The 24,148-nt window shown below is 43.2% G+C and overlaps 1 protein-coding gene across 1 annotated transcript in view; it reads left to right on the forward strand.

Annotated features, from left to right (window-relative positions):
• The window catches only part of LOC311502394 (rho guanine nucleotide exchange factor TIAM1-like), a 51,651-nt gene extending 28,884 nt beyond the window's left edge, over positions 1-22,767 (forward strand). Inside the window, exons 12-29 of the mRNA XM_084564600.1 lie at positions 718-888; positions 1,868-1,972; positions 3,009-3,090; positions 3,350-3,436; positions 5,926-6,138; positions 7,990-8,120; positions 16,372-16,596; positions 16,817-16,885; positions 16,997-17,122; positions 17,294-17,402; positions 17,679-17,858; positions 17,982-18,100; positions 18,181-18,289; positions 19,111-19,169; positions 19,406-19,502; positions 20,251-20,338; positions 20,422-20,594; positions 20,690-22,767. Coding sequence (XP_084420726.1) covers positions 718-888; positions 1,868-1,972; positions 3,009-3,090; positions 3,350-3,436; positions 5,926-6,138; positions 7,990-8,120; positions 16,372-16,596; positions 16,817-16,885; positions 16,997-17,122; positions 17,294-17,402; positions 17,679-17,858; positions 17,982-18,100; positions 18,181-18,289; positions 19,111-19,169; positions 19,406-19,502; positions 20,251-20,338; positions 20,422-20,594; positions 20,690-21,315 — 2,769 coding nt within the window. The 3' untranslated portion in view covers positions 21,316-22,767. The remainder of the gene's footprint in view (positions 1-717; positions 889-1,867; positions 1,973-3,008; positions 3,091-3,349; positions 3,437-5,925; positions 6,139-7,989; positions 8,121-16,371; positions 16,597-16,816; positions 16,886-16,996; positions 17,123-17,293; positions 17,403-17,678; positions 17,859-17,981; positions 18,101-18,180; positions 18,290-19,110; positions 19,170-19,405; positions 19,503-20,250; positions 20,339-20,421; positions 20,595-20,689) is intronic.
• The last annotated feature ends 1,381 nt before the right edge of the window (positions 22,768-24,148 follow it).

The raw sequence follows: 24,148 nt of genomic DNA on the forward strand, positions 1-24,148 counted from the left end.
TGTTTGATAGTAGAAAACGTGCTATTGCATATCGTTTGCTCGCTCCATTTCCTTCTCTGTTTCACTCTCTCTCTGTCTCTCTAACACACACACACACACGCCTGCACAGACAGATTCAGCCAAGTCTAAGTTCATTTAAACAGGGACCACCGGGCCTGATTGTTAACCGTCAGCAGATTGTGCGGCATGAACGCTAGAGATGGGGAGGAGGGAGCTGATGGAGTGATGAACAGATAGGGGAAAGGGCACCAGAAGGAGAGGCGCTGATTAATGGGAGAGGGGGGCTGGAGGAATGAAAGAATAAACGTGGATGTTGTTACTTGATAGGAGGAGATACGTTACAGGCAGCGTGAGGTCAAATAGAAGAGACGAGGGAGACGAGGCTGACATGGCGGCCAGATTGTCAGAGGTCAGACTGATGAGCTTAAAGGTTACGGGGCGCTTTAAATGGAATGCACACACGCCCATGAAAATGCGAGAGCACGCATGTGTAACACATACTCATGCAGGGATACGGCTGTTGAAAGAGACTCAAATGAATTTGGTTTTGGAATTGGATGTTTTGCTTCTTTCAGACCACTACCAGTTTCAATCAAATTGTTATCATATAAGCAAATCTGGTTCATTTGTGTGTGCGTATGTGTGTCATTTTGTTCTTGGTTGCATAAAATGCGTAAACACTTCTTTAATTGTACTGTGTTTGTGTTGTATTTTCAGAAGGAGAGAGAGGGCTCAGTGAATAGCGTTCCTCAGCAAAACGTGGACAGTGATATTTGGGTTCCTGATTACCTGAAACCCTCCTGGGTGTGCCTGCCCAACAATCAGCCTGTCCTGGCCATCATACAGCCTGGTGAGACAGCACTGGACGTCCTGAGCACTGTCTGCAAGGTGGGTCATTAGTGATATCATTGCATCTATTTACTAGCTGCAAGCCTGTCTCTAAAGTTAAGGAGCACATTTTACAGTACACTAGATAATATTTACAGACATAACATTATGCATGTTGGCAATAATTTGAAGTGACAGTTGTCCCATGTTTTTATTCTTTCAAAGCGCATACCTTTATTACGCCTGCGCACATGTAGATGCCATAACTAAAACTGGTAGCTGTTGAGCTGATAAGAATTCAAATCATTCATTTTAACAGCTCTGTCAAATGCGTGCAGTCCTGAGGTCTCATAAAACAGCACACAGCTGTGTCAAGGAGAGTTTAGAATACCATTGTCAGTGACATAAGAACCATAAAATCAGATATTTTGACATGCTGTTAAGAACCAATGACGGGAAAACTTTTACAAAAACAAAATTCAGTCCCTGGTAACGGGAAAACAACATGGATAATTAAGATGCAGGTTATGAGAGGCTGTCTGCTTGAGATTAGATCTCAATACGAATCTGAGAATAGTCTCTCTTCTACTTCTAAGGCGGAAAAATAGATGTTGTCAGTGCTCTCAGACTGACAATGTCACAGATTTATTTTTTATTTTTTATGTCATACACGGTTCTGTCAGTGTTCTTTCCACTTCATCTGTCCTCCCCTCCTTCCTAATTGGTCTCAGTCAGAGACACGCTACGAGCCATGATGATACGTATAGGTTCCACTTAAGGATCTGGTGAAACGCATACATAAAACTGATTGATGTTAGTGAGCATGTGGGTGTTTGCGTGCGGGCATGCCATAAACATGTCACAAGGAACTGGAGCTTCTAATTCGTGTTATACACAGACAGTATAGCATGTACTGTACACATACAGTACAGTATATCGCTGTCCTTTAGCCAAGACATGCTTTAAGCTATACAGATTTCAGTGTTCACCTTAAATATGTACTTTTACTCATTGCCCTCTTCTCTTTTGTCGCTTCAAGACCCACAAGATCGACCCTTCCAGTCACTACCTGCGCCTGAAGATGTGGGTCGACAACCAGATGCTTTTCTACGTCCCCAAATGTGAAGAGGACATCACTGATCTGGTGAGGGACTATGCGCACACACACACGCGGGCCCCGTGGTGATATCTTGTCATGTTTTCACAGCAGACATTTTGACACTTTGTTATAGCTGGGAAAGCACAGTTGTGTTAATGATGGCTGAATGCCAAATACGGGAGGCGCACGCTGGTTCACTAAGTCAGTAAGTCGTGTCTTACTGGAACAGCCTAGGGAAATTAGCCTTCACTGTGACAAGTCAAAATGTCTGTGGGGTGAATATCCTAATTTTGGATCCTGGGCTATCGCAAAAAAGAGAGTTCAGTTATATCTCTGTGTGTTTTTTTTAAATTTTTGTTATTTGCAGCGTCCCATTTTATTTGGGGGCTTTCACCTTATTGTTAATTATTTTATGCTGTTTTGATTTGCAATGCATGCAAAATTCCCAAAAGAAGCACTATTGCACACACTATGAATTATGCAAACCGTTATTCCAGTTAGATTGTGTGCACTATGAACAACCCATTCGTGTCCTTTCTTATTATTCACACAAACAATCACACTCATTGAAAAAGACCTCACCTCCGTATTATCCAGCCACTGTAAATGAATTCTCTTTGTGACGGTGCTTTGTAGGTGACACACTGAAATCTTTCTCAAAGCGCGATCGTTGTATAACTCGCTCTTTTCCTCAAGAGCTCTTTTATCTCCCCGCTTTGATCAGTGACTCATTTCGCCCTCTTTCATCCTCAGTCCACGATATTACGTTATTATTTCTCCTCAGTGACGGCTATTGCACACTGCAGACTTCTGTCCCTGCGTGTTTTTTCACACACACAGCTGTGTCTATACTCTGGCCCGCCGTGAGGTCAAACCCTCGTCTGAACACCCACTCGCTTCTCGGCCTCACCCTGGATTTTGATCCCACAACCTGGACGTGCAATTGTTCTGCTGAAGAATAACGCATCAGTCTTTTTATTCTTTATTAGGAGCAATAGCTTGACACTTACCCATTCAACAACTTCACAGTCCTTTCATTTTTTGCCAATTAAATGTAATTTTTTTGTGTGTGTGTTTGCAGCTCTACAAAGAGATTGAGATTTGCCCCAAAGTGACCAAGGTGATCCGGTTTGACAAAGCCGAGTCCAGCACCATCGGGCATGGTATGCTTGCCTCTGAAGGCAGTCCTAAGTTACTGACACGCTCTTAAATTCTGTATCAAATTGATTTAATAATGGGTTTTATTGAGTCATGCTTTGTTAATGACTAAAGGAGGGTGACTCAGTGTGAGCATGTGTGGTCTTAAGTGGATCTAATCGCTCTGTATTTATGCGGCAGGAGGGCACACTGTTACACAAAGATATCTGGGGAGGACCGAGGATTAATAAGCGAATCCGTCCGTGTCTAATTGTCTGTCTATAGGTTTCTCTGTGGCAGTTATAGACGAGGATGGGGTGCAGCAGCTCCACATCACTGAAGTGAAAGCAGGAGGACTGGCCTCAGCTAAAGGTACATGGGTCTTTTTTATCAGCTAAATGTGACATCCCGTAGATCCGGTATCTGTGATCTAACGCCAATTATGCAAGGGACAAATATTTCTCTCTTGAACTGACACTGCACACATACACCTGAGGGAAAACCTGATTCCACATGACATCTTACCGTATGACTGCATTCCATCAGTTACTGAAACAGATGAATGTGTTTCGTTTGGGAAGGGAGTACACTGTGGTGGCTTGGGACAGTGCAGAGAAGAAGAGCTTGAGGAAAACAAAATGCACATCCTGGCTAGAAAGGTGTGAGTGGAAAAGAAGAAAATAATTCATTCATTCATCTTCTGTAACCGCTTGTCCTGCAAGGGTCGAGGGGGGGCTGGAGCCTATCCCAGCTGTCATCAGGCGAGGCGGGGTACACCCTACACAGGTCGCCAGTCTATCACAGGGCTAACATAGAGAGACAGACAACCATTCACACTCACATGCACACCTACGGCCAATTTAGAATCACCAATTAACCTAACCAGCATGTCTTTGGATGGTGGGAGGAAGCCGGAGTACCTGGAGAGAACCCACGCAGACACAGGGAGAACATGCAAACTCCACACAGAAAGGGCCCAGTCGGCCTGGATTCGAACCCGGAACCGTCTTGCTGTGAGGCATAAGTGCTAGCCACTGTTCCACTGTGCCGCCCTCATATAAATAATGATGTTTTTTATTTAAAATTCTGTGGATTCATCATTTAGACATACATAATGGAGGCATAAAAAGCATAGGCGACACGGATTTCTGCTTCTTTCCGAGAGAAAAAAAAAATCCTTTGTCTGCTTTGTGAACAGCTGTGTTACAATATCCACCCCCATTATCTGGTCCCTATCTTTTAACCAAAGCGCAGAGATCTAATGGGTTCGAGAAACACGCGGGCGCTCTGTAGATGCAACACTAATGTATAGAAAATAACTCCTGCCCGAGGGTCACAGCAAGGTTACTCATGTGTGAGATTGTGCCCTCCAGTGTATTAGCAAACTAAAAGCAGCGAGCTTAGCGGGCTTCCAGCAGCCAGAGGACACAGCTGTACTGACCCTCACCTATATAGGCGAGCAGAAACAGAAAAGGCTTGCGGCATCCATATAACACTATGCATCATTTTTGAAATATTACTCCATATTTTCGCTGAATCACAGAATTAGAAGTATGGTTTTTGTGGGTCTGCGTGCACGCTGCGACGAGATGTGAGAGTGAGGAGTATGAATGGGGAACGAACGAGAACGCGCTCAAGTTTCTGCAGGGTATACGCAGAAAAACCAGGCCAGCACTGGACAAGGAGCCCCAAAGGGTCTCTCTCTCTCTCTCTCTCTCTCTCTCTCTCTCTCTCTCTCTCTCTCTCTCTCTCTCTCTCTCTCTCTCTCTCTCTCTCTCTCTCTCTCTCTCTCGCTCTCTCTCTCTCTCTCTCTCACTGTAATTCCTGTTCCCCCTCCCCCTACAGAAGACACAACACATGCAACCCACACAGTCAAGCACACACAGTCATACACACACAGCAGCAGTAGTAGATGGCCAGAGGGGTTATCTCTCTCTTGTCCAATAAAGGTTCTGCTAAATCTGACATTTCCCATCCCAGACAACTAGGTCATAACTTACGGCTAAATGTTCCCTGTGCGTCTCTTTCTCTCCCTCTCTCTCTCTCTCTCTGTATATATATACATATATAACTGTGTGTATGTGTTTATAGCAGCAGTCTGGGCTTTATGAAAGATGTGTCACAGAATGCTGCTTTTCCTATTACAGCAAACGATATCAGATGAGTCTTAAGTCGGGAAAATAGATCCCGTTCATGGGCCACTGTAGACTCAAAACACTTCATATAACTTAATTCAGCACCGAGGGCAGGTGAGACTGCTGTCAGAGCTCCTAAACAGCTGTCACAACCAATCAGCTGTGCTGCGGTGAGGTTAGCTGCTAACTGGTGTCCTGATTGAGTGCTAATTCTCAGTTAACAGAACTGGGCACAGGTGGTTGAGGGGCAAGAGGAAAAGCCTGAAGCTGAAGCTGTGTTCCTGTGCAGTCGATGGATTGTTTTTCATACACTGTATAGCACAGTATAGGGTGTACACACAATGACAAGACGGGAATAGACAGGTATTGCACACTCCCTCTTAAATCCATCCAGTCTTGTTAGATCAGTTTTGGCCTCGAGCAAGTAAGCAAGTATGGACGGATGCATTTTTAATGTATTGGAACACGTTACAGGCCCAACGTGTCTGATTAGTCACAGAGCTGCTGCTGCTGGTAGGGATGGTACCAAAGGTTAAGTTTGTATGGATCATCGGTACACATAAGCTCTCTTGAGTTAAAGGTTTAAAGAATGTTCGATGGCATCTTGTTTTTATTTTCAGTCTTTTTCTCTCCAAAACGAAGCTACTTTCACTAACACACCATCTATTCCTCAGCATTTAATAGGTGAACTGTACAAGTAAAAAAAATGCAATTTCTTTTCTGTAGGTTTGAAAGAGGGGGATGAGATTCTGCTGCTCAACGGTAAAGCTGCATCTGCCCTTCAAATTGATGACATGAGGGCCGCGTTTGTAAACCAAACGCTCACCTTGAGCGTCAGCACCCTGCCCCAGCTGGACCCACGGGTGCTTTGCTCCCTTCCACCCCGGCGATCCGAAGGAGAGCAGGACAACGCCATGGACATCTTTTCCATGAGCCAAGGTAAGGCTTCATGTTGTAGATACACAAAGCTGTGGATGCGCTGAGTAAGTTATTGGTATTATGTGTGTTTCGGAACAATGGCAAATAGTGATCTCTTTTTTTTCTTTTAATCTCAAATTGTAATTCAGATATGATGATGTCCAACAAATCAGGTAAAAGGGGGAAGATACTTAAGTGAATTTGCCAGTTTTAAGACATTTTTTGCACAGTTTACCACCAAGGTGCTTTATACATATGTTTCTTTTGTTAAATTTAGATTGAATGCAACTCTTCCTCCAGATACTCGCCTAAATAAATAAATAAATAAATAAATAAATAAACCCCCTTTTTGTTGTTGGACTCTAGACAGAAAGCCCTTTCTTCTCTTCTTCCCTTTTGTCTGTGGAAAAAACTACAGAAAGTGATGCATTTTTTTTTTTTTTTTTTAGCAGAAGGTGAACAGGCCAATCTGGTAATTATGCATGGATGCAGTCTGATAACTAACCTGCAGGCAGCCGCCAGCCTTCCTCTGACCTGCTCTTTTTTATTTGTGCAAGGGCACCATTTGTATTCCTTATGAACTGGGGCTTGGAATGCAAAGGCTGACAAGCTGGCGTTGTTTATACAGGGACTCGGAGCAGTATGAATATTAATATGAATCCTTCAGTAGTGTGGAACTGTCATTGTGGCGGATACGCCATATGCACAGGGTCAGACGGGGAGTAAAAACACTTTCGCACCCAGATGGAGGTTATAGATGATGTCATACTAAAGTATTTTTCAACACAGAGGAGACTTTAAAGGGGACATATGCAAATTCAGCTTCCATAATTATGTTTCCTGAGTGGGTTTATAGAGGTCCACAAAGTATGAAATGAGACAATCCCCTTGTTTCTTTAAAAAAATGCCTTTGTGGTGTCATAGAGGAATAAACATTGCGCCCCGCTGATTCAAACATGGATTAGGGTTAGGGTAGGTTAAACTTTTATTACCAGCCATATTGGTTTGGCTGCCTTGTTTTCGCCAGTGTATCCATGGTACCAGCATGAAAGGCAGAGCTCTTTTCCAGAGAGGGAAGCATCAGCTCATTTCTATTTAAAGCTACAGGCACTAATACCTGACATGGGTATATTAGGGCTGTAAAATATCAGTACACAGACATGGTAGAATGAATAATTTGTGTTTTAGACTTAAAGTAGTAATTTGTTGAAAGGAGGTGTAACATGGGATCTTTTTAAATTGAAGATTTGCATGTAGATTAAATAATATTTTTTTCTGTATACCATATCAAACGATGAAGACTAAGTTTTTTAGGGATTTTATTACTATGTCTATCAGTGTAAAATCTGTTAAATTATTTCTAGAGATTAAGGTGGAAGAACATGTATTCAAGACAGTAGGGGCTCTTAAAGGTGGTTTAGACTTCTACGGCTACAGCCTAGGCCTACGCAGACCCTAGCGCCATATCTGACGTGCACCTCCCCAGAAATGTAACTACGCTCCACGGCGATGCAGACCACAAGAGCTGTGATTGGTCTGCTTGGTAGTAGCGTGTTTCCACTTTAGTATTTCCAGCTGCTTCTCTATCTACGCAATTTTCGAATTGATTGTTTTGGATCAACAAAGATGGAACACATTGACGAAGCTTAACTGAGGAGGTTCAGAGGTACAAACATTTGTAGGACTCACTTCACCTGCCCTCACCGGTGTTGGCTGTGTGCGTAGGTTACGTCGTCTAATGTCCCGTGGCACTCTAAATGAGCCTTCAGACAGAGAGAACTTAATGGATTTAATGGATTTTACAAAAAAGGCCAGGACTATCAGAGAAAACTTCCAAATGTGTTATACACGCACCATTTTCTCTGTTTTTAGAAGACATCCTGGACGAGGTGTCGGGTTTGACAGTGGAGAGCCCAGATGAGACTTTAGAGGAAGGACCTCGACTGACCCCTCAGAGCCCTGGAGATCGGGAAGATGAGACCTCCACAAGGACTGGACAGAAGGTAATAATATGGCATGCAAAGGCACATCTCGGATGCGTGCCAAACATCCGCAGACATGTACATGCAACAGATCAGAGTATAACCACTCCTATGTCTTATCATATATAGATAGATAGATAGATAGATTTTGTTTGCGCTTGCAAGTGTGTAATAAGAATGAAAATGCTGATAGCTGCTGACAAGCTATTGCGTTACCGTGGTGTTTTCAAAAGCAACATGTTGTGTGTGTGAACCTCTCAGTCCTTGCACATGAACAGATGTGTGTACAGTATGTACCGGGTGTGTGTGCGTGTGCGCCGGAGCACACAAATGGAGACAGACAGGTGAGCGAAAGAGTGAGTGAACAGCATCGCTTTGTAATTAAGATTACGTCTGGTCTGATCAGGGTCGGCACAGTGATTGCTGGGACAGGCCGCGCGCCAGCCAGTCTCCCTTGGATACGGTTGTCATTTCCATTACCATGGCAATGTGTGATAGCCTGTAACCATCGGAAACTTTTTTTTTTTTTTTTTCCCGTACCTCTGTTGATAACCCCGGCATGAACAAAAGATGAGGAAAGGGACGGGACAGTGCTGTGTTCTTTATCTCGGATGTGTGTCAGTGAGCTTCAGCGCCGAGGGAACGCTAACGGGTGAGGTCAGAGCCGGCTTCAGTCTAGACTCGGTTCTGTTGGACGGCAGCGATTCCGTGACTCCAATGTGCCATGACTAGTTGAAAGCAAAGTATGAGAAGCTGAGAAATACCGACAGATAGGGGTTGCAACTTGGGCGTCTCGATGGGAAGACTCGTTTGCTGCACTTGATGCGAGCAGAAATTGTGATTCAGTTGTCGAAGTTTGAACCTTGTCACAGCTTCTGATTAACATTTAAATAACTTTGCTATTTTATGCTCACTGTGTACAGAAGAAATCAGTTCAAATCAAGTCAAACCAGCGAAACAGAAAGAAACCACAGATTGCTGCTTTTAATCTTTATATAACACATTTAGTGTTTCACTTCAATATTTAAAAGTTTATGAAGTGTTGCAAGTGCCTGAGTAGCTGCATGTTGTATAGAGGAGAGGAAACTTACCACCATTTTAGAGAATGTTACCACCGTCAAATAAGTGGGTAAACATGCATTAAGTATACAACTGAAGTAAAAACAGTCTGGAATGATTGTTCTGAAGTTAGTAGTTTCATACTACTAGACTGTGAACCTATGGACTCTCTTTGGGGAAACACTTAAAACGATTTGCAAATCTTACTGTACTGTATATGGTCCCTTTCTATATTTAATGCTATTTATCTATCAGCCACAACATTAAAACCACTGACAGGAGAAATAAATAACATTGACCACCTTGTGACAATGCTGCACGCTCTGCACGTGGATGTTACTTAGACATGTTCCACCCACCTAGACCAGACTAGAGACCCCCACCCCAATGCAATGACACTCCTTGATAACAGCAGCCATCCCCAGCAGGATGCAGCCTGACACAGGAACACACACACAAAAACACTTTAGGAACAACTAACAAAACACGAAAAACAGCACAAGGTGTTGACCTGGCCTCCAAATTCAGTAGATCCCAAACTGATCGAGTATCTGTGGGGTGATTCACAGAGGCCCCTCCTCTCAACCCACAAGACCTAAAGGCCAGCACTAACAACATCCTGTTACCAGACACCACAGGACACCCTCAGAAGGCCCATGTCCATTCTCTGATGAGTCTGAACTGTTTTGGAGGCACAAGGGAGACCTACACAATATTAGGAAGGTGGTTTTAATGTTATGCCTGATCGGCGTGTATAATGGGTGATAATGCCAACATAATATTTGTCATGTAGGATTTGTAGCCAAGTATTTTTTAATTATGGCATTTTATTCCACCATTGGTTCCATATATATACAGTATACAGTCTGAAGCTAGAATTCTCTCCAGTGCGGTTTCCTTGTCAAAGACCAAGAGAAAACTTTTTCTTTTTGAGGATTCACCACATGATACAAAGCAGTTTCAAGCTTTGTGTGGACTGATGAAACAAAAAATAAATAAATAAAAATCCCCATCGTCAAAATGATCCAAAGAGGATAATGTGGATGAAAAGGGGGAACAGCTCATTAACCAAAACACGCCACCTCGTCCATCAAACGTGGCAGTGGTTCTGTTGTGGTTCGGGCTGCCAAAGAAGCTGCTACGCTGGCAGTTATTGATGATTTCATGTCTGACGAAAGCAGAGATGTAGAGCAGCCTTCTGTGTGCTCAAATTCAGCCGAATGCATCAAGACTGATTGTAGAGCATTTCATCATTCGACAGGATAAGGATTCTAAATGGCAACCGCGTATAAAAAGCTCTGGAAGCCTGTGATCTTCATGTCACCTTACAGTCTCTCACTTCCTGCTCCAGTCTAACATGTGCTGTCTGATTTGTGTCCTAATTTCCATCTGCCGCCTTTTTTTAGACTTCCTTTTCATCTTCCCTTTTTTCTCCCTATTTGATTTACTGTCATATATTTTGTTCCCATAATTGAGAGCAACAATGTGACCGTGTCCTGTCACGGAAAGGAGTCCATTTTTCTTTCTTCCTGTTTGTCCCTTGTGATCTTCCTTGTCCTTATCTGTCCTTTTGTTTTGAATGCCCTTTCTTCTCTCCTGTCCTTCCAGTTTCCTTCTGATCTCCTTCTCCACCCTCCTCCTCCTCACTAACCCCCTGCTGCTCATTACCATAAACAACATGCGGCTACTCTTGGCTCTTTAACAGTTTTCTCTCCAGCCGGCTGTGAGTCCTGGTCCCTGCCTGAACACTTGGATGCTTCCTTCGTCAACAAAGACAATTTAAACTTGCCACAGAATCTGCGGGAACCACCAAAACAATGTATTTTCTCATTTTTTTTAATGTGCTTCATCCTGATTGCTCTTTTGTTTCCCAACTTTCCTCTTTGGAAAAGCTCCAAAAGAGCAGAATATTGCGTCTTACCTCATTTCACCCGATGCCTGCGGTCACATGGTGTCAGAGGACTGAGGAGGGGGAAAAAAAACAGGCGAAATGGGACAATTTTAATTATCCCCACATTCTAATTACTCCATTCTCCACAGTGTTTCACATCATTTAGTGCAGATAAATGAGTGTCTGGTTAGCCGCGGGAAACGGGAATGTTCATTATTTTAGACAAAGCACGGAGCCACCTCCCCGGTATGATAAACCAGCCGCAGAATAAAACAACGATTGCCGGGGATAACGGCGATAATAGAGATGACGGTGATTGCTGGTGTTCTCCAAGGTGTAGTCTGCCTCACTGACAAGTGCTGCTTATAATTTAGAAACGCCTATCAGTTGGGCTTGGGGGCATTTGAAATGGGAAATGCATTATTCAGTGTTTGAAGGGGTGGCGGACCAGTATTCATCAAGGTTTGTTTGATTGACTTCTGATAGTATAATCAAAATATTATTCCAGTTAGCTCCTTGCATACAGTTCATTTGTTTAATGTAGTTAATTTTAGCTACTGATTTCCATTAATCCATAAATCCTGTATATCTTTAGCCTCTTTTTATGATTGTCCTTTTACCTGCCCCTTGCCCTCACTGTCCCTAATCAGGCCTCCACTGCTTTATCTCAGTTGTTGCTGCTCTTCCACAGCTTTCCACTAGAGGGAGCACTGCGCTGATTCATGAAGCCTGCAAGAGTGCAATGATGTTTGCAGTGTTGACACTGAGCATGCAAACAGAACTGATTCAACTGTGAGATGATTAGAATATTCAACCATTTACAGTCAACAATACTTAAATCTTATGTGTGTTTGACATGATTATGTGCAAAATGTAAGTTTATTTAAATACGTAAATCTACATTTGTCTTCTTATTATTTGATAGTTTTGAAGGAATAGGGAAACCTCGAAGGCCCGCGTTCAATTCATGCCCCTGACTTTGAGTTGTAGGAAGACGCTTGCGGTCGGCAAGTCGCCTGTTCCTGCGCAGATTTGTGAAGGCTCATGTCATACCATAATCATCCTGTCGCTTCAGATTAAACGATTAAAGTCGCCCTCTGCATATCCCATCATTCCTCGTAGGGATTTATGGATTTGCATGTTTTCCTGATTTCAGATGAAACCCAACTTCACGGCTCATCCTTCCTTCTCTTCTCCTCTCTGCCTCCTCCCCCCACCTCCCGTTCAGATTGTTCTCTCTGAGAAATGTTCAAGTAGGAGATACAATATGGGTACTTCCCATCAGCACTGCAATCAGTCAGTCTCAATTTACTTACACACTCTGCGTATCAAAATCCGGTCCATATACACGTGCATATGCCAAATATGTGGATATATGTAAGCTCTGCTGATCCTGGTTCTCAATGTGCAGGTTTGTGCTTGTCTCAGTGCTCCTCCCTCTTTCTGAAGGGTGTGCTGTGAATGTGGTACATTTAGTAAAAGCATTGTGTCCCTGTGGTTGGGGAATGCGTGTTTTGGACTTACTAGAAGAAAAGGTATTGCTGCTGTACTTTTTTTTTATTCACTTTATGGCTTACTCTGTTTGTTTATGTTTTTATGTACAGTAACTTGCTGTTTTCACACATTCGAACTGAAGGTTCATTGAAGACACTCTTGCATTTCCGTTAAGTTTCCTTCTTGAAGCTTTTACGGCACGTGCTTCACACAGATTCTGTTGCCGAACATGCAGATATTAACTTGAATTAATTTTACGGTCTCCTGCAAGGTCCTATTCCGGCAAGTGTTACGTAATGCTTGTCTAGGAGGAATTACAAGTGTGCACCAGGTTTGGTGTTGCATCTCCTACCTGAAACTCCATTAAGGACTTTATGTAGATGTGTGCCTTTCGATCAGGTGATTGTTTCACAACTGCTATTTGCACACAGAGTGGGCGCCTGGGGCATTTCAGAAACCAGTTCTGAAACATGAGAATGCTCAAATAGTGCGCATATTTATCCTGAATCCTGTTTTTCACTTAAGATGTATGTGTGAGAGAGAGAGAGAGAGAGAGAGAGAGCGGTAGAGAGAGAGAAGGCAGATGCCTGTTGTCTTTTCCTGTTGAAGTGTTTGGCTCTCACCACCCACCGCTTCCTCACTTCACTTTCTCTCCTCCCTCTTTTCCCCCCTCCCATCTTTTCTTCCATCTCTTGCAAGGATGTGATGTTTGATCTTGTTATTCAATATTGTACACCGCTGCTGCAGTTGGCTCTCAATTGCCTGGACAGAAGAGGGAGAGAGACAGCAAGGACAGAGGGAGAAAAAATGTGAGTGCAAACAGGCAGATGACAGGCAAACATGCAGAGTCGGGGGATTGAGACAGATAAAGTGATTGGATAGACGCTGTAGGCTAAAGTAGTGACATGAGAGCGCTGTTATTCATTGCAATCTGTTCCATTCAATCTGGGTAATGACCTATTTGTTCTGCTGCAAACGTAATGATTTTAACAGCAGCAGTGTTTTGCATAGCAGAGTGAGCGTTGAATAGCAGACATTTACTTGTACCCTTTTGATCAGCTCCGCTGGAAAAGTTCCACATCCAGACATTCTGCAGAGTTGCGCATTTTGGAAAACAGCCTTCTGACAGTGAGTGCTGCGGAGGAATGGGAGCTACCTGGACTTGAACAGCGGAGCTTGTCCTTCTGAAACCCATTTGACTTGACCAGGATGTCAGCTTTTAGGAGGAGCAGGAATTCTAAACCCTCGACCGAGTCCATCTATGATATGTTACAGCTGGTGAGCCGTGCTGCCTGGCGTGTGTGCCAGTGTTTGTGTGTGCCAGTGATGGATTGTGTTGTGGATTTTATTCTGCAGAGGTCAGTGGTTATGTCATGGTACCGTACCAGCAGTGCTGAGCTTGTGCTTTAGTTCATTTCGCAGTATAACAACAAATTGAAGTAATATTTGTCTCTCATCACACGTATGATTCCATGAAGTGTGGTGTTTCATATATATATTTCAATGGAATGAGGGGGACAAGAAAACTGCAGGCGCAGTGCTCCATAAAGTGTGTATCTGTTGTATGTTTTGACTAGTTAAAGTAAAAAATAATGGGAGATTATGTTAAATGTAACCCTTTAAATCAAAGAATCTTGTCTGTACTATGTTTTAATTCTCAATGAAGTTCATGATTGGAAAGTTTCGGCGGTGCAGTATGGTGAAGCCAACCTTCTCCTCCTTCCCGAGTCCCCATCTCCCGCTGTCATCTGTCTCTGTCACAGCTCCATCTGTCACTTGGCTGTCACTAATTCCTCTGGCTGTCGAGGGCAAGACCCCAATTACGAGTGGCAAGACTGACAGTGTCATTGCTCTTTTTTTTTTTATGCGTGTGTGTGTATAGAACAGAGGCATCGTTGGAGCTTGGGTCGTTGTTTCTGTTTGAACACTGATCCCAGTATTCTGTTCGTTCGTCGATGTGCGTTTAACATATGCACATAAGCACAAAACCAGTAATATGTGCTGTTCGTAAATGTGCGTCCGTGAAACGGCTGTGTATGTCGCGTGGCGTCGGGGGGGCTGTGACTCGGTTGGTGGAGCCCGTTGTCCACAATCCAGAGGGTTAATGGTTCGATCCCAGTTACATGGATCACGAGTGTCCTCTTGCAAAACACTGAACCCTGAGTAGCTCCTAGTGCCTGGCACTGGTGTGTCAACGTGTGCTTCTGTGAACAAATGAGGCAGATGTACCATTGTGACTGTAAAACACTAGGTACAGAGACTACATGACCTTTTACCAAACCAGTTTGGGGAGTTTTCTAATTGTCAGGTACTTCTTTGGATGTTCAAACATGACTAAGCCTTTTTAGTGGTGTTTACAATGCAGTGAGGGTGCCCTCGGTCAAACACCACATCTTATTATAATAATAACAATAATAATATTTCACCCACATGATGTACTTTTGGTTTACTGTGCTATAATTGTGGTTTTTTTACAAGTCTAGGAAGGAGGTCATGTTGACACCCTGGGAGGAATCTCAATACCAGCATCTTTTTTGATGATATTACATTGTGTGCGTGTGTGTTTGGATATTCCAGTGTTGCGGAACTGGTTTGAATACCACAATGGAAAATTGTGTTCGTCATAGCTGCGGCTTGACGGGAGACAAGCCGTGGAACCAGCAAAGACAGGCCACTTTTCCAGCTCGAGCAGCTGTCAGTAGAGACACACACAAGCAGGTGCAGCGTGTTATCACCGATTACAATTAATAAACACTTTCCCCCCCCGGCCCCTTTCAGATGAGGGCTATTTCTGTGCGCCTGTCTGCATCTGCGACAGCGCTTCAATGAATATCAGCTGATTGACTGCAGGAATGAAATAGGAGCATTAATCTCGTCAAAATCAACTGGTGGCTAAAAACCGGATTGCCCCCGCTCAAATCTTCTGATCAGCTGCGCACGAAAGAATTCTGCTGCACTGTGTGATTGTTTTAGTTTGTTGTGCAACATATTGTAAATTTAGGAAATCCTAATGAACTTCTGTCCTCATTAAATCATGTTGCTTTTCATTTCTTTAAAGGTTTATGATAAATAAAGAAAACATTTTTCTTATTGTGTTTTAATCTAATAATCTGAATAGAGGCAGTAAATGATGTAAATGTACATATTTTTCTTTCATATCTCAACATGACTCACAGTCTTGGCAACAGCATGCCCGGGCTTGCAAAAAAACTAAATAAATATCACAGATTCACCGATGCTCGGTAAGAACCCAGTGACATTTCCAATCACCGGAAGTAGACTCAGGCTGCACTGTACTGACAGACACTGGGAAGATTAATAACAGTCTTCAGTATAGTTGGAAGAAGTACATCTAGCCTTTCAGTTTGATATTGCTTCCTCTGTATTTTTCAGTCTCTGCCTGTGTTCACCTTCACGGCCTTGGAGCTATGAAAGAAACAGTTTGACGAGGACAGGACATATTGATCTTGTACTATTTGTGTCCTTGTGTGGGTTGTGGGTTTCTGTGTGGGGCTCTTAAACCGCAAGTCTGTACGTAGGATGGTGCATGTGAGCTTTTTCCAGAAGCGGTTGACCCTCACTTTGCAAAGACATGTTTCTTTATCGTTACTCATCGTTACAGAACGAGGAAGGCGTGACTTTTAGTCTTAAGAGAAGCAACAATATCACCTTATATCGGAGAGAAAGAACAGGGATGTAGGTAGTGAATATACTGTAGTTGTGTTTTGCCCTGCTCTGCCTTGTGGAACGTTGAATGACCTTTGGCCTAAATGTTCCACGAATGTGCAAATTATGACGTGCTCCGTCTCTTCTTCCCTCTCTGCACAGAGCACAGAGCAGGTCACCGCTTTCTGCCGCAGTCTCCATGACATGAATCCCCAGGAGTGCCCCATGTCATCCTCCTCATCGTCGTCTTCGTCATCGCTCTCGCCGAGCCCCGTGTCCGCCCTGCCGCCCGCCGCAGGCGCTGCCACCCAGAGGCAGCTCTCCCACGCGGACAAACTGCGCAAGGTCATCAGTGAACTGGTGGAGACGGAGAAGACCTACGTCAAAGTGAGAACACAGGGTGTTTCGTTTGCTTAGGATGTTTTTTTAGCTTTTTTTCTGTTACTAGTGAGTCAGCTGTCTTCTTGCTAAAACCTGTCAAAAGTTAGTTAAAGTTATTGGTGATGACTCCTCATTTAATACCCTTTCCATCAACCGACGCCCATGCATGCCTTGCCACATTTCTCTGAAAACATCTGATCACTAGCTTTTTCCTCGTCTTTTTCAGGACCTGCGGTGCCTGATAGAGCGTTACTTGACACCTTTGCAGAAAGAGAGCTTCCTAACACAAGATGAGGTACCTTCCACTTCATCTCTCTTATATTATAAGCGCTTTATATATTTAACTAGACTCAGACAATGCCGTTACGGTAGGACTGACTGAATGAATGATCTGTTTGTGTTGTAGCTGGACGTTTTGTTTGGTAACCTTGGAGAGATGGTGGAGTTCCAGGTGGAGTTTCTCCGTACGCTGGAAGACGGGATCAGACTGGTGCCAGATTTGGAAAAACTGGAACGGGTGGAGCAATTCAAGGTGAAGGATTTTTGAAATATGGCTAAGGGATTTGCCACGGCTGTACAAACCCGTGTTTGACCTCACTCCTCCTCTTGGCTGGGCTCAGCGGGACGGTTGATAAACTGCTGATTAGCTCCATGTCAGAGGAGTCGGGTTGTGATAGCGTGATGTGCTTGTATGTTTCCACAGAAGGTGCTGTTTTCCTTGGGAGGTTCATTCCTGTATTACGCCGACCGCTTCAAGATCTACAGCGCCTTTTGTGCCAGCCACACCAAGGTCCCGAAAGTCCTGGCTAAAGGTGAAAACACGCACACGTTACTGAATGACAACAGGGGCGCAGTCTCCACTTACTCATGACTGTTACACAGTGATATATTGCTCTCTGTCGTCAGAACTTTGTCATGCCTGTTGTTTTTGTCACATACCCCTGCCTGACTCAGCCAGACTCATATCTTGTCGGGTATGCGTCTGCTAACACGGCGTCAAGAAAAAAAAAACGCTAGGCTCCCTTTTCAGAAATGTGTTTATGCTCCTTGTGCAAAATAAATGAACGCTTATATTTCTGCTCCTCCAGCCAAGACAGACCCGGACTTCAAAGCCTTCCTGGCTGAGAGAAACCCCAGACAACAGCATTCATCCACTCTGGAGTCTTACCTAATCAAGCCCATCCAGAGAGTCTTGAAGTACCCGCTGCTGTTAAAGGAGCTGTACTCTCTCACTGACCCCGACAGCGAGGAACACTACCACCTGGACGGTAAGCTGGTGTATTTTTTTTGTTTATTGTACATTCACTCCGTCAAATGACATAACACCATATGTTCCTTACAAACCGAACAGTTATTAATGACGATTATTATTATCCCGCTGTCCCACTCAGTTGCAATGAAGGCCATGAACAAAGTTGCGAGTCACATCAATGAGATGCAGAAGCTTCACGAGGAGTACGGAGCCGTTTTTGACCAGCTCATCAATGAGCAGACTGCAGATAAAAAAGAGGTACAGCCCCTTCTATTCGACGCATTTAAATGTGACTGTTTGATTTCACCTTTTATTCAAATTAGTTCTGTTTCTCTCAGGTGGCTGACCTGTCAATGGGGGATCTTCTGCTACATTCTACTGTGACGTGGATGAACCCTCCAGGTTCTTTGGTCAAGAGCAGAAAGGACCCTGATCTAGCTGCTTTTGGTAAGGGTTAATGTGGAACACATTTTAGGAGTAATTCTGTCCTGCTCTAACAGTTTCAGATACAATATTTACACAATTATAGCTTCAGTGTTATTCAAATAAATGAAACAGGCTTGTCTAGATTTGAGGCTAATATATCCTAAGGACATTACCTAAAACCCGGTCTAAAAGTATATAGGTTGAAATGTTCATTTTTAAAATATTATTACACTTACAAAATAATTGATTACTTGCGTTTTTTGTGTCTTTATGCACAGGACTAATCAAAACATTATATAAGTTTGAAAATCCACATGCTGTACCAATGTATTCCACATATAGTAGACACACTAGTATACCGTTACAATGGAGCGTATTCTACTTTATGTTTGAATCATTGCATACTGTATATGAGAGTATTTTTTCAACCACATTTCCTGTATGATACTGTCACATGTAGCGTACTGATATATCAGGCAGTGAAGACACACAAGATATTTCTGCATTATTTTCTTTTTTTACAAAAGTGAATATTAATGGGATGAAATGGAATTCTCACACACCCAGGAGTGCCAAGATGTATTTTAAAATTTAACTCCACTCAGACACTTTTTGGCAATAAATATTACATTTACACTGGGCTGTGTGTGGAAAGGCGACAGAGGTGGTTGGTTTGCGCACGTGATGTCGTGACTTTGGTCCGTTTTCACCGTTTGTTCTGCTGATAAAGTGCATTAGCGTCAGGTCGTCAGTGAAGTATAATGGGTTTATGAAATGTGACGAGTGTACGCAGACTCTCCTAATGGTTCCTTTCATTTCATCTCTCCCTTGCTTTTGTTTAGTGTTCAAAACGGCAGTTGTATTTGTGTACAAAGACAGCTCCAAGCACAGGAAAAAAATCGTAAGTACGGTTTTCTCATCAATTTCAGTTTAAGCCACACACGACATTGAATGTTGCATTCTTTACAAGGGAGCTGTGTGTTTCCTTTGAAGCATTTAATGCACATTTCCACTGTTCCTCTACTACGGTGCAGTAGATGGCTGTGCCTGTGTCGCTGCTCTCTTCTGCTCTCTGCTGTCGTGCTTGTGCACTGCACTGGCTATGTATGAGATATCAAGCCAGTCTCTCTTTTCCAGGGTGGATCCCATCGTGTGTCTGTGAGCGATGACAAAGATCCCTTCCGTTTCCGTCACATGATTGCGACAGACTCTCTGCAAGTCCGTGCCCTCGCAAGTAGGTTCATTTAAATTCTTGCATCAAATAAATTTCAATCTTTTCCTCCCTGTATCGTCAGCGCTTTGGGGGCTGATTTGATCTCTCAGACGGCACATTAGAATTGCAGATAGGGTTAGTGTTGTGTCCATAATGAAAGCTCACTGAGTAGGGAAACTTATGACTAGGTTTTGGATTTTTGCATGTACTACAGATTGACGCAGCAGTGTGTAAAGCATAGATACATGTACCACATATAATTCTGTGTGTAAATGTGTTTGAACCACATTGTATCATATTTTGATTACGCCTAAGCTGGATTTGCTCAAATTCACAGTAGATCTGATCTCCACTTAAAAGGGCACCACAATCATCTTGGTCTGTATGAAAAAAAAAAAAAGAACTATTAGTATTCTGCATTTTTATGCTGAAGTTGTAGAAAAGATCATTTGCATCTCAGAGTCGGTTTCCCAAAACCCACAAGGGTTGCTTTGGAATCGATATTTTCCGCAAGAAGCTTCAAAGGCGGGGGAGTACTGTCAGTGTTGCTTCTTCTACTCCCACCGAAAATAAATGATAACCTTTTTTTTAAACACATCAGATAAAGATCCGTCAGTAGGTCTTCATGCAATCTCCCTCTCACCCTGTCCTTATCCTAGAGGAACCTTAAATCACTGTCTGGCAATCAAGTGTGATTGTTTATCTAATGGCTTTATAAAGGAAAAGAAATTGAGCAGAAATTAAAGGAATACTTCTCTCCCTCTTTCAGACTCTGAGGGCACAGCAGTGTGTGAAATAGTCCATACAAAGTCTGAATCTGAAGGAAGACCAGAGAGAACTTTCCAGTTGTGCTGCAGGTATTCTTTTCTTCAAAAATGTATGCAAAACATGATCCGTCACTAGAATATTCATTTCAAGGCGTTTTTCATTAAATTTTCAGGTCTCCAGATAGTAAGAAGGACTTCCTGAAAGCAGTTCACTCCATCCTTAGGGAGAAGCAACGGAGGCAGCTTCTTAAGACGGAGTCTGTGCCACCCAACCAGCAGTACGTTCCATTTGGTGGCAAACGACTGTGTGCCCTCAAAGGAGCACGCCCTGCCATGAACAGAGCAGGTGACAAGGCTTGAGTAATTCTTTTTGTCAGCCTGGTTTCTAAACTTTTCTTCCCAAAATAAATAGAATGTCCTCCTCCTTCTTTCTGTGTTTAGCATCAGCTCCGTCTCGAACGCTGGCCCGCAGGAAACAGGTGAAGAACCGCATCACGATCGGTACCGACATAGTTTTCCAAGGCAACAACAACAACAACAGCAGCTACGATGCCGCCGCCGCCCGCCAACTTTCCTACCCTTCCTCCAACTCACCGCTCTCCCAGCATGCCCCGCTTCAGTCGCCCAAACCTCAAGGGGAGGACACAGACCGTTGGGTGGAGGAGCAGTTCAACCTGGGCTGCTATGAAGACCAGTGCGAGGGCATCAGCGTGGGGCAGGTGAAGGAGACAGACATTTTGAGCGACGACGACGAGTACTGCAAGTCTGTCCGAGCCTCCTCGGCAGAACCGGACCCCCTGGAGGGGGAGATGGACGGACTGGACCTGCAGGACAAAAAGGGGAACCTGAATGAACAGGGGGAGGAAGCTGATGAAGCTGGGCAACATTCAGGATCAGTAGACTCTTTCGCATCCTGTGGTGTCTCTCTCTCCGGTTGCGCAACCCCGACTCTAACGCTTGCCCCGTTGAAGCAGTGTGCTGTGGAGGGGGCCACAAACAAGGACCATGATGTCATCTGGGTGCGGAGGGATGACTTTGTGAAGGGGTGCAACAGAGACGTCTTCTGATGGGGCGAAAACGGAAGACGAGAAAGTAGAAGCGCAAGAAAATGTGGGAGAAACTGGACACAAGCTTTAAATGTGTAGGTAGAACTCGGAGAGAGTGTATTAGGAGATGTTAAACCTCAGCCAGTCCTCCCTGTACCACCACACAATCCTTTCCTTCCACCGCACCCGCAACCCTTCCTGTTCTGACAATCCTAAAGTACTGAAATACACAGTGAATGAAAGCAATGTAAAACGAACTCAGCGTCATAAGTGAGAGAACCACTGTGTTGAACATGCACGCAGGCTTTACACACACACACACACACACACACACACCAGTGGAACATTATGTGAACATAAGGCGGCACTGCACGTACACACAAGCAAAGAAGTAAATGTGTGTATATATTGTGAGTGCATATAGTACATAGAGGCACAGCCACAGAGCCAAGGCAGCTACTGTACCACGCACACATTGTACTGAAGAGACGTCGTCACTGAGCCGTGGTGCTCTGGCCAAAATTGTCTATTTTTCAACACAGGAATGTGGGTGTTATATTTTTGTGACTCAAACTATTTGTATTTAACACTCAAGGGCTGTGTGTTACTGAACTTCTCTTCAGGGGCTTTTGGCTTTACGACTGCTGTGTAAAAAGATTCAGCTAGCTTTACTGTGCTTTTATCGTCGTTTTAACTTAATATCAGCCGCACATCGGTGTATAGTCAGGAGTACAACAGAGTGCCGTTAACCTCTTGTATAAATATATTTTGAAGCTCACTTTGACTCCTTTGATAAGCTTTTAAGAGTTTGCATAGATAGTATTCTTTATTTAATCATTGTCTTTTTTTAAGAAAAAAAAAAATACTGTAAATGTTAATGTTTACACCACATTCAGTTGACCAGTATTGCATACTACCGTTTGTGTGTTTGGTGCCAGAAAAAGGCTCAAGAGAACTGTCATTTACACCCTACATATGAATGCTCAGACTTTTTTTTTTGCTTGCGTTAAATGCCATTTTATTTTGTTAACTGATGGTTTTCATATAGGTCATTAACATACTGGACTCTCTGCCCCAGAAGCCACGTTCCGGCCACATGCGTGATAAATAATTCCTTCAATCCTGTTTACTTGAATTACTTTTTTTTTTTGAAAGGAGCCATGACAGTGACTGTACTGTAACTTCTTCAAGGAGAAGACCAGTCTTGCAGTTGACATGTAAACACATCCAGACATCACCTTTGATTTGATCACTGTATTTCCGCCTGCACCCTTCTGCATTTCTTCCTCCATCCACCAGGCTGCGCTGTTTCCCTGTCATCACAACAACGTGCTCACAGCTGTGCTCAACAGTCTTGCTTCACCTTAATGGATGTATTGAACATGCACTTAATACCCAACTGTGAGGGGCATAAATCTGCGAGCTCTGAGAATGAGAGGAGAGTGGCTGGAAATAATAACACATTGGATGTTGCTGTGTTGTCTTTTTATTGCCATGCTGGTTACTTAGATGTTAGCTTACATGGGTCACGATGCCCAGTAAGGACTTCAGACTGTGAGGTACAATCACTTGGCCTTGGAGGCATATCCTGTGAGAACCCCTTTGAATCCTCCCTTTGTACTTTTAAAAAACTGTGTTCGTATATAAAACTGTGGAGCATTATCATTTTTATGTTAAAATAAATTTTCTAAATTTAGTTTTGTGTGAAAGTTTTTTTTTTAAACCCATTTTTCTTTAACGGAAAAAAAATTCTCCCTCATTTAAGTGTTTTTGAGTTAAAGAGAAAAGTGGAAAAATTTTGGTTTAAAATGTGTTCCAATACAGAATACACTCTTCATTTAGACGTATGGTATTTAACAGATGCTCTACAGGGAGACTTTTCTACTCAGTATTCATATCAGGCGAGCATGGTGGTAGGATTTTTGCCCAAGGACTCCTTCTGGAGAGGCTGGGTGGTCATTTTCTGAGTTAATTAAGTTTGTCTATAGGCTGTTTGTCAGAGGTCCAGGTTTGAATTGGCAAGTGTTCTCAGATCACTTGGCTCCCAGCTTTGAGAGACTTCGCAAACATTGTGATAAACAAAATGTCAATTATGACGTGATGTGGATTTTTGCTTGAGGAGAGGAAGACTGTGGCGTGGCTGGCTCTGGGAGTCTTTGGCTTTTTCAAATGTCACAATATCAAGCAGCCGTCCAGAGTTGACACACCTCAGAAGGTTTCCAATCCAGTGCTTGATAAATGACCCCCCCTCATAAATCAATAGAGTCCCCAATAACAAGATTTAGAATGAATAATGATTCACTTAGGTTTTAGAGACAAATTATATCAAATGTATTCCCAGTCCTGGAGCTGGATGGAAATACATCCTGTGATCCAGTCAGATTAAAAGAAAAAAAAAAAAAACATTGCTTTTCTGTAGTGGGAGATAATCTGGCATCTGTAACCTGAAGATTATTCTCTCATCAGGACCATTGGAGAGAATAACTGCCAATCCATCTGCTCCTTAATCCAAACCGACTGTGGCCAAACTATCCAGAGATAGCCAGAATGAGACCACTCGTACCTTCAGAGTAAAAGCTGGCAAATCAAGTTGGACTCAAACGTTTATTTAAAAGTTTCCAGAGTTATAAAGTTTCTCTGTATTTGAATGTGGGCGGCCCATAAGCCTACTTGCGTGCGATACCTGTCACATACATTCCATTTTCAAACAGCAGAACAATGAATAAAAAGGAAATTTATCTTTCTGAAGCATTTATTTTAACAATATTTTAAAGAAAGTGTGTGTATTGCGTTACTTAAATTGGGCTTATTTTGAAAATGCTCACCGGAAGTCACTTAAATTTGGCTTTGCTCT

Source organism: Chelon labrosus, assembly GCF_963514085.1.
Source record: "Chelon labrosus genome assembly, chromosome: 17".
In the NCBI taxonomy this organism is placed as follows: Eukaryota; Metazoa; Chordata; class Actinopteri; order Mugiliformes; family Mugilidae; genus Chelon; species Chelon labrosus.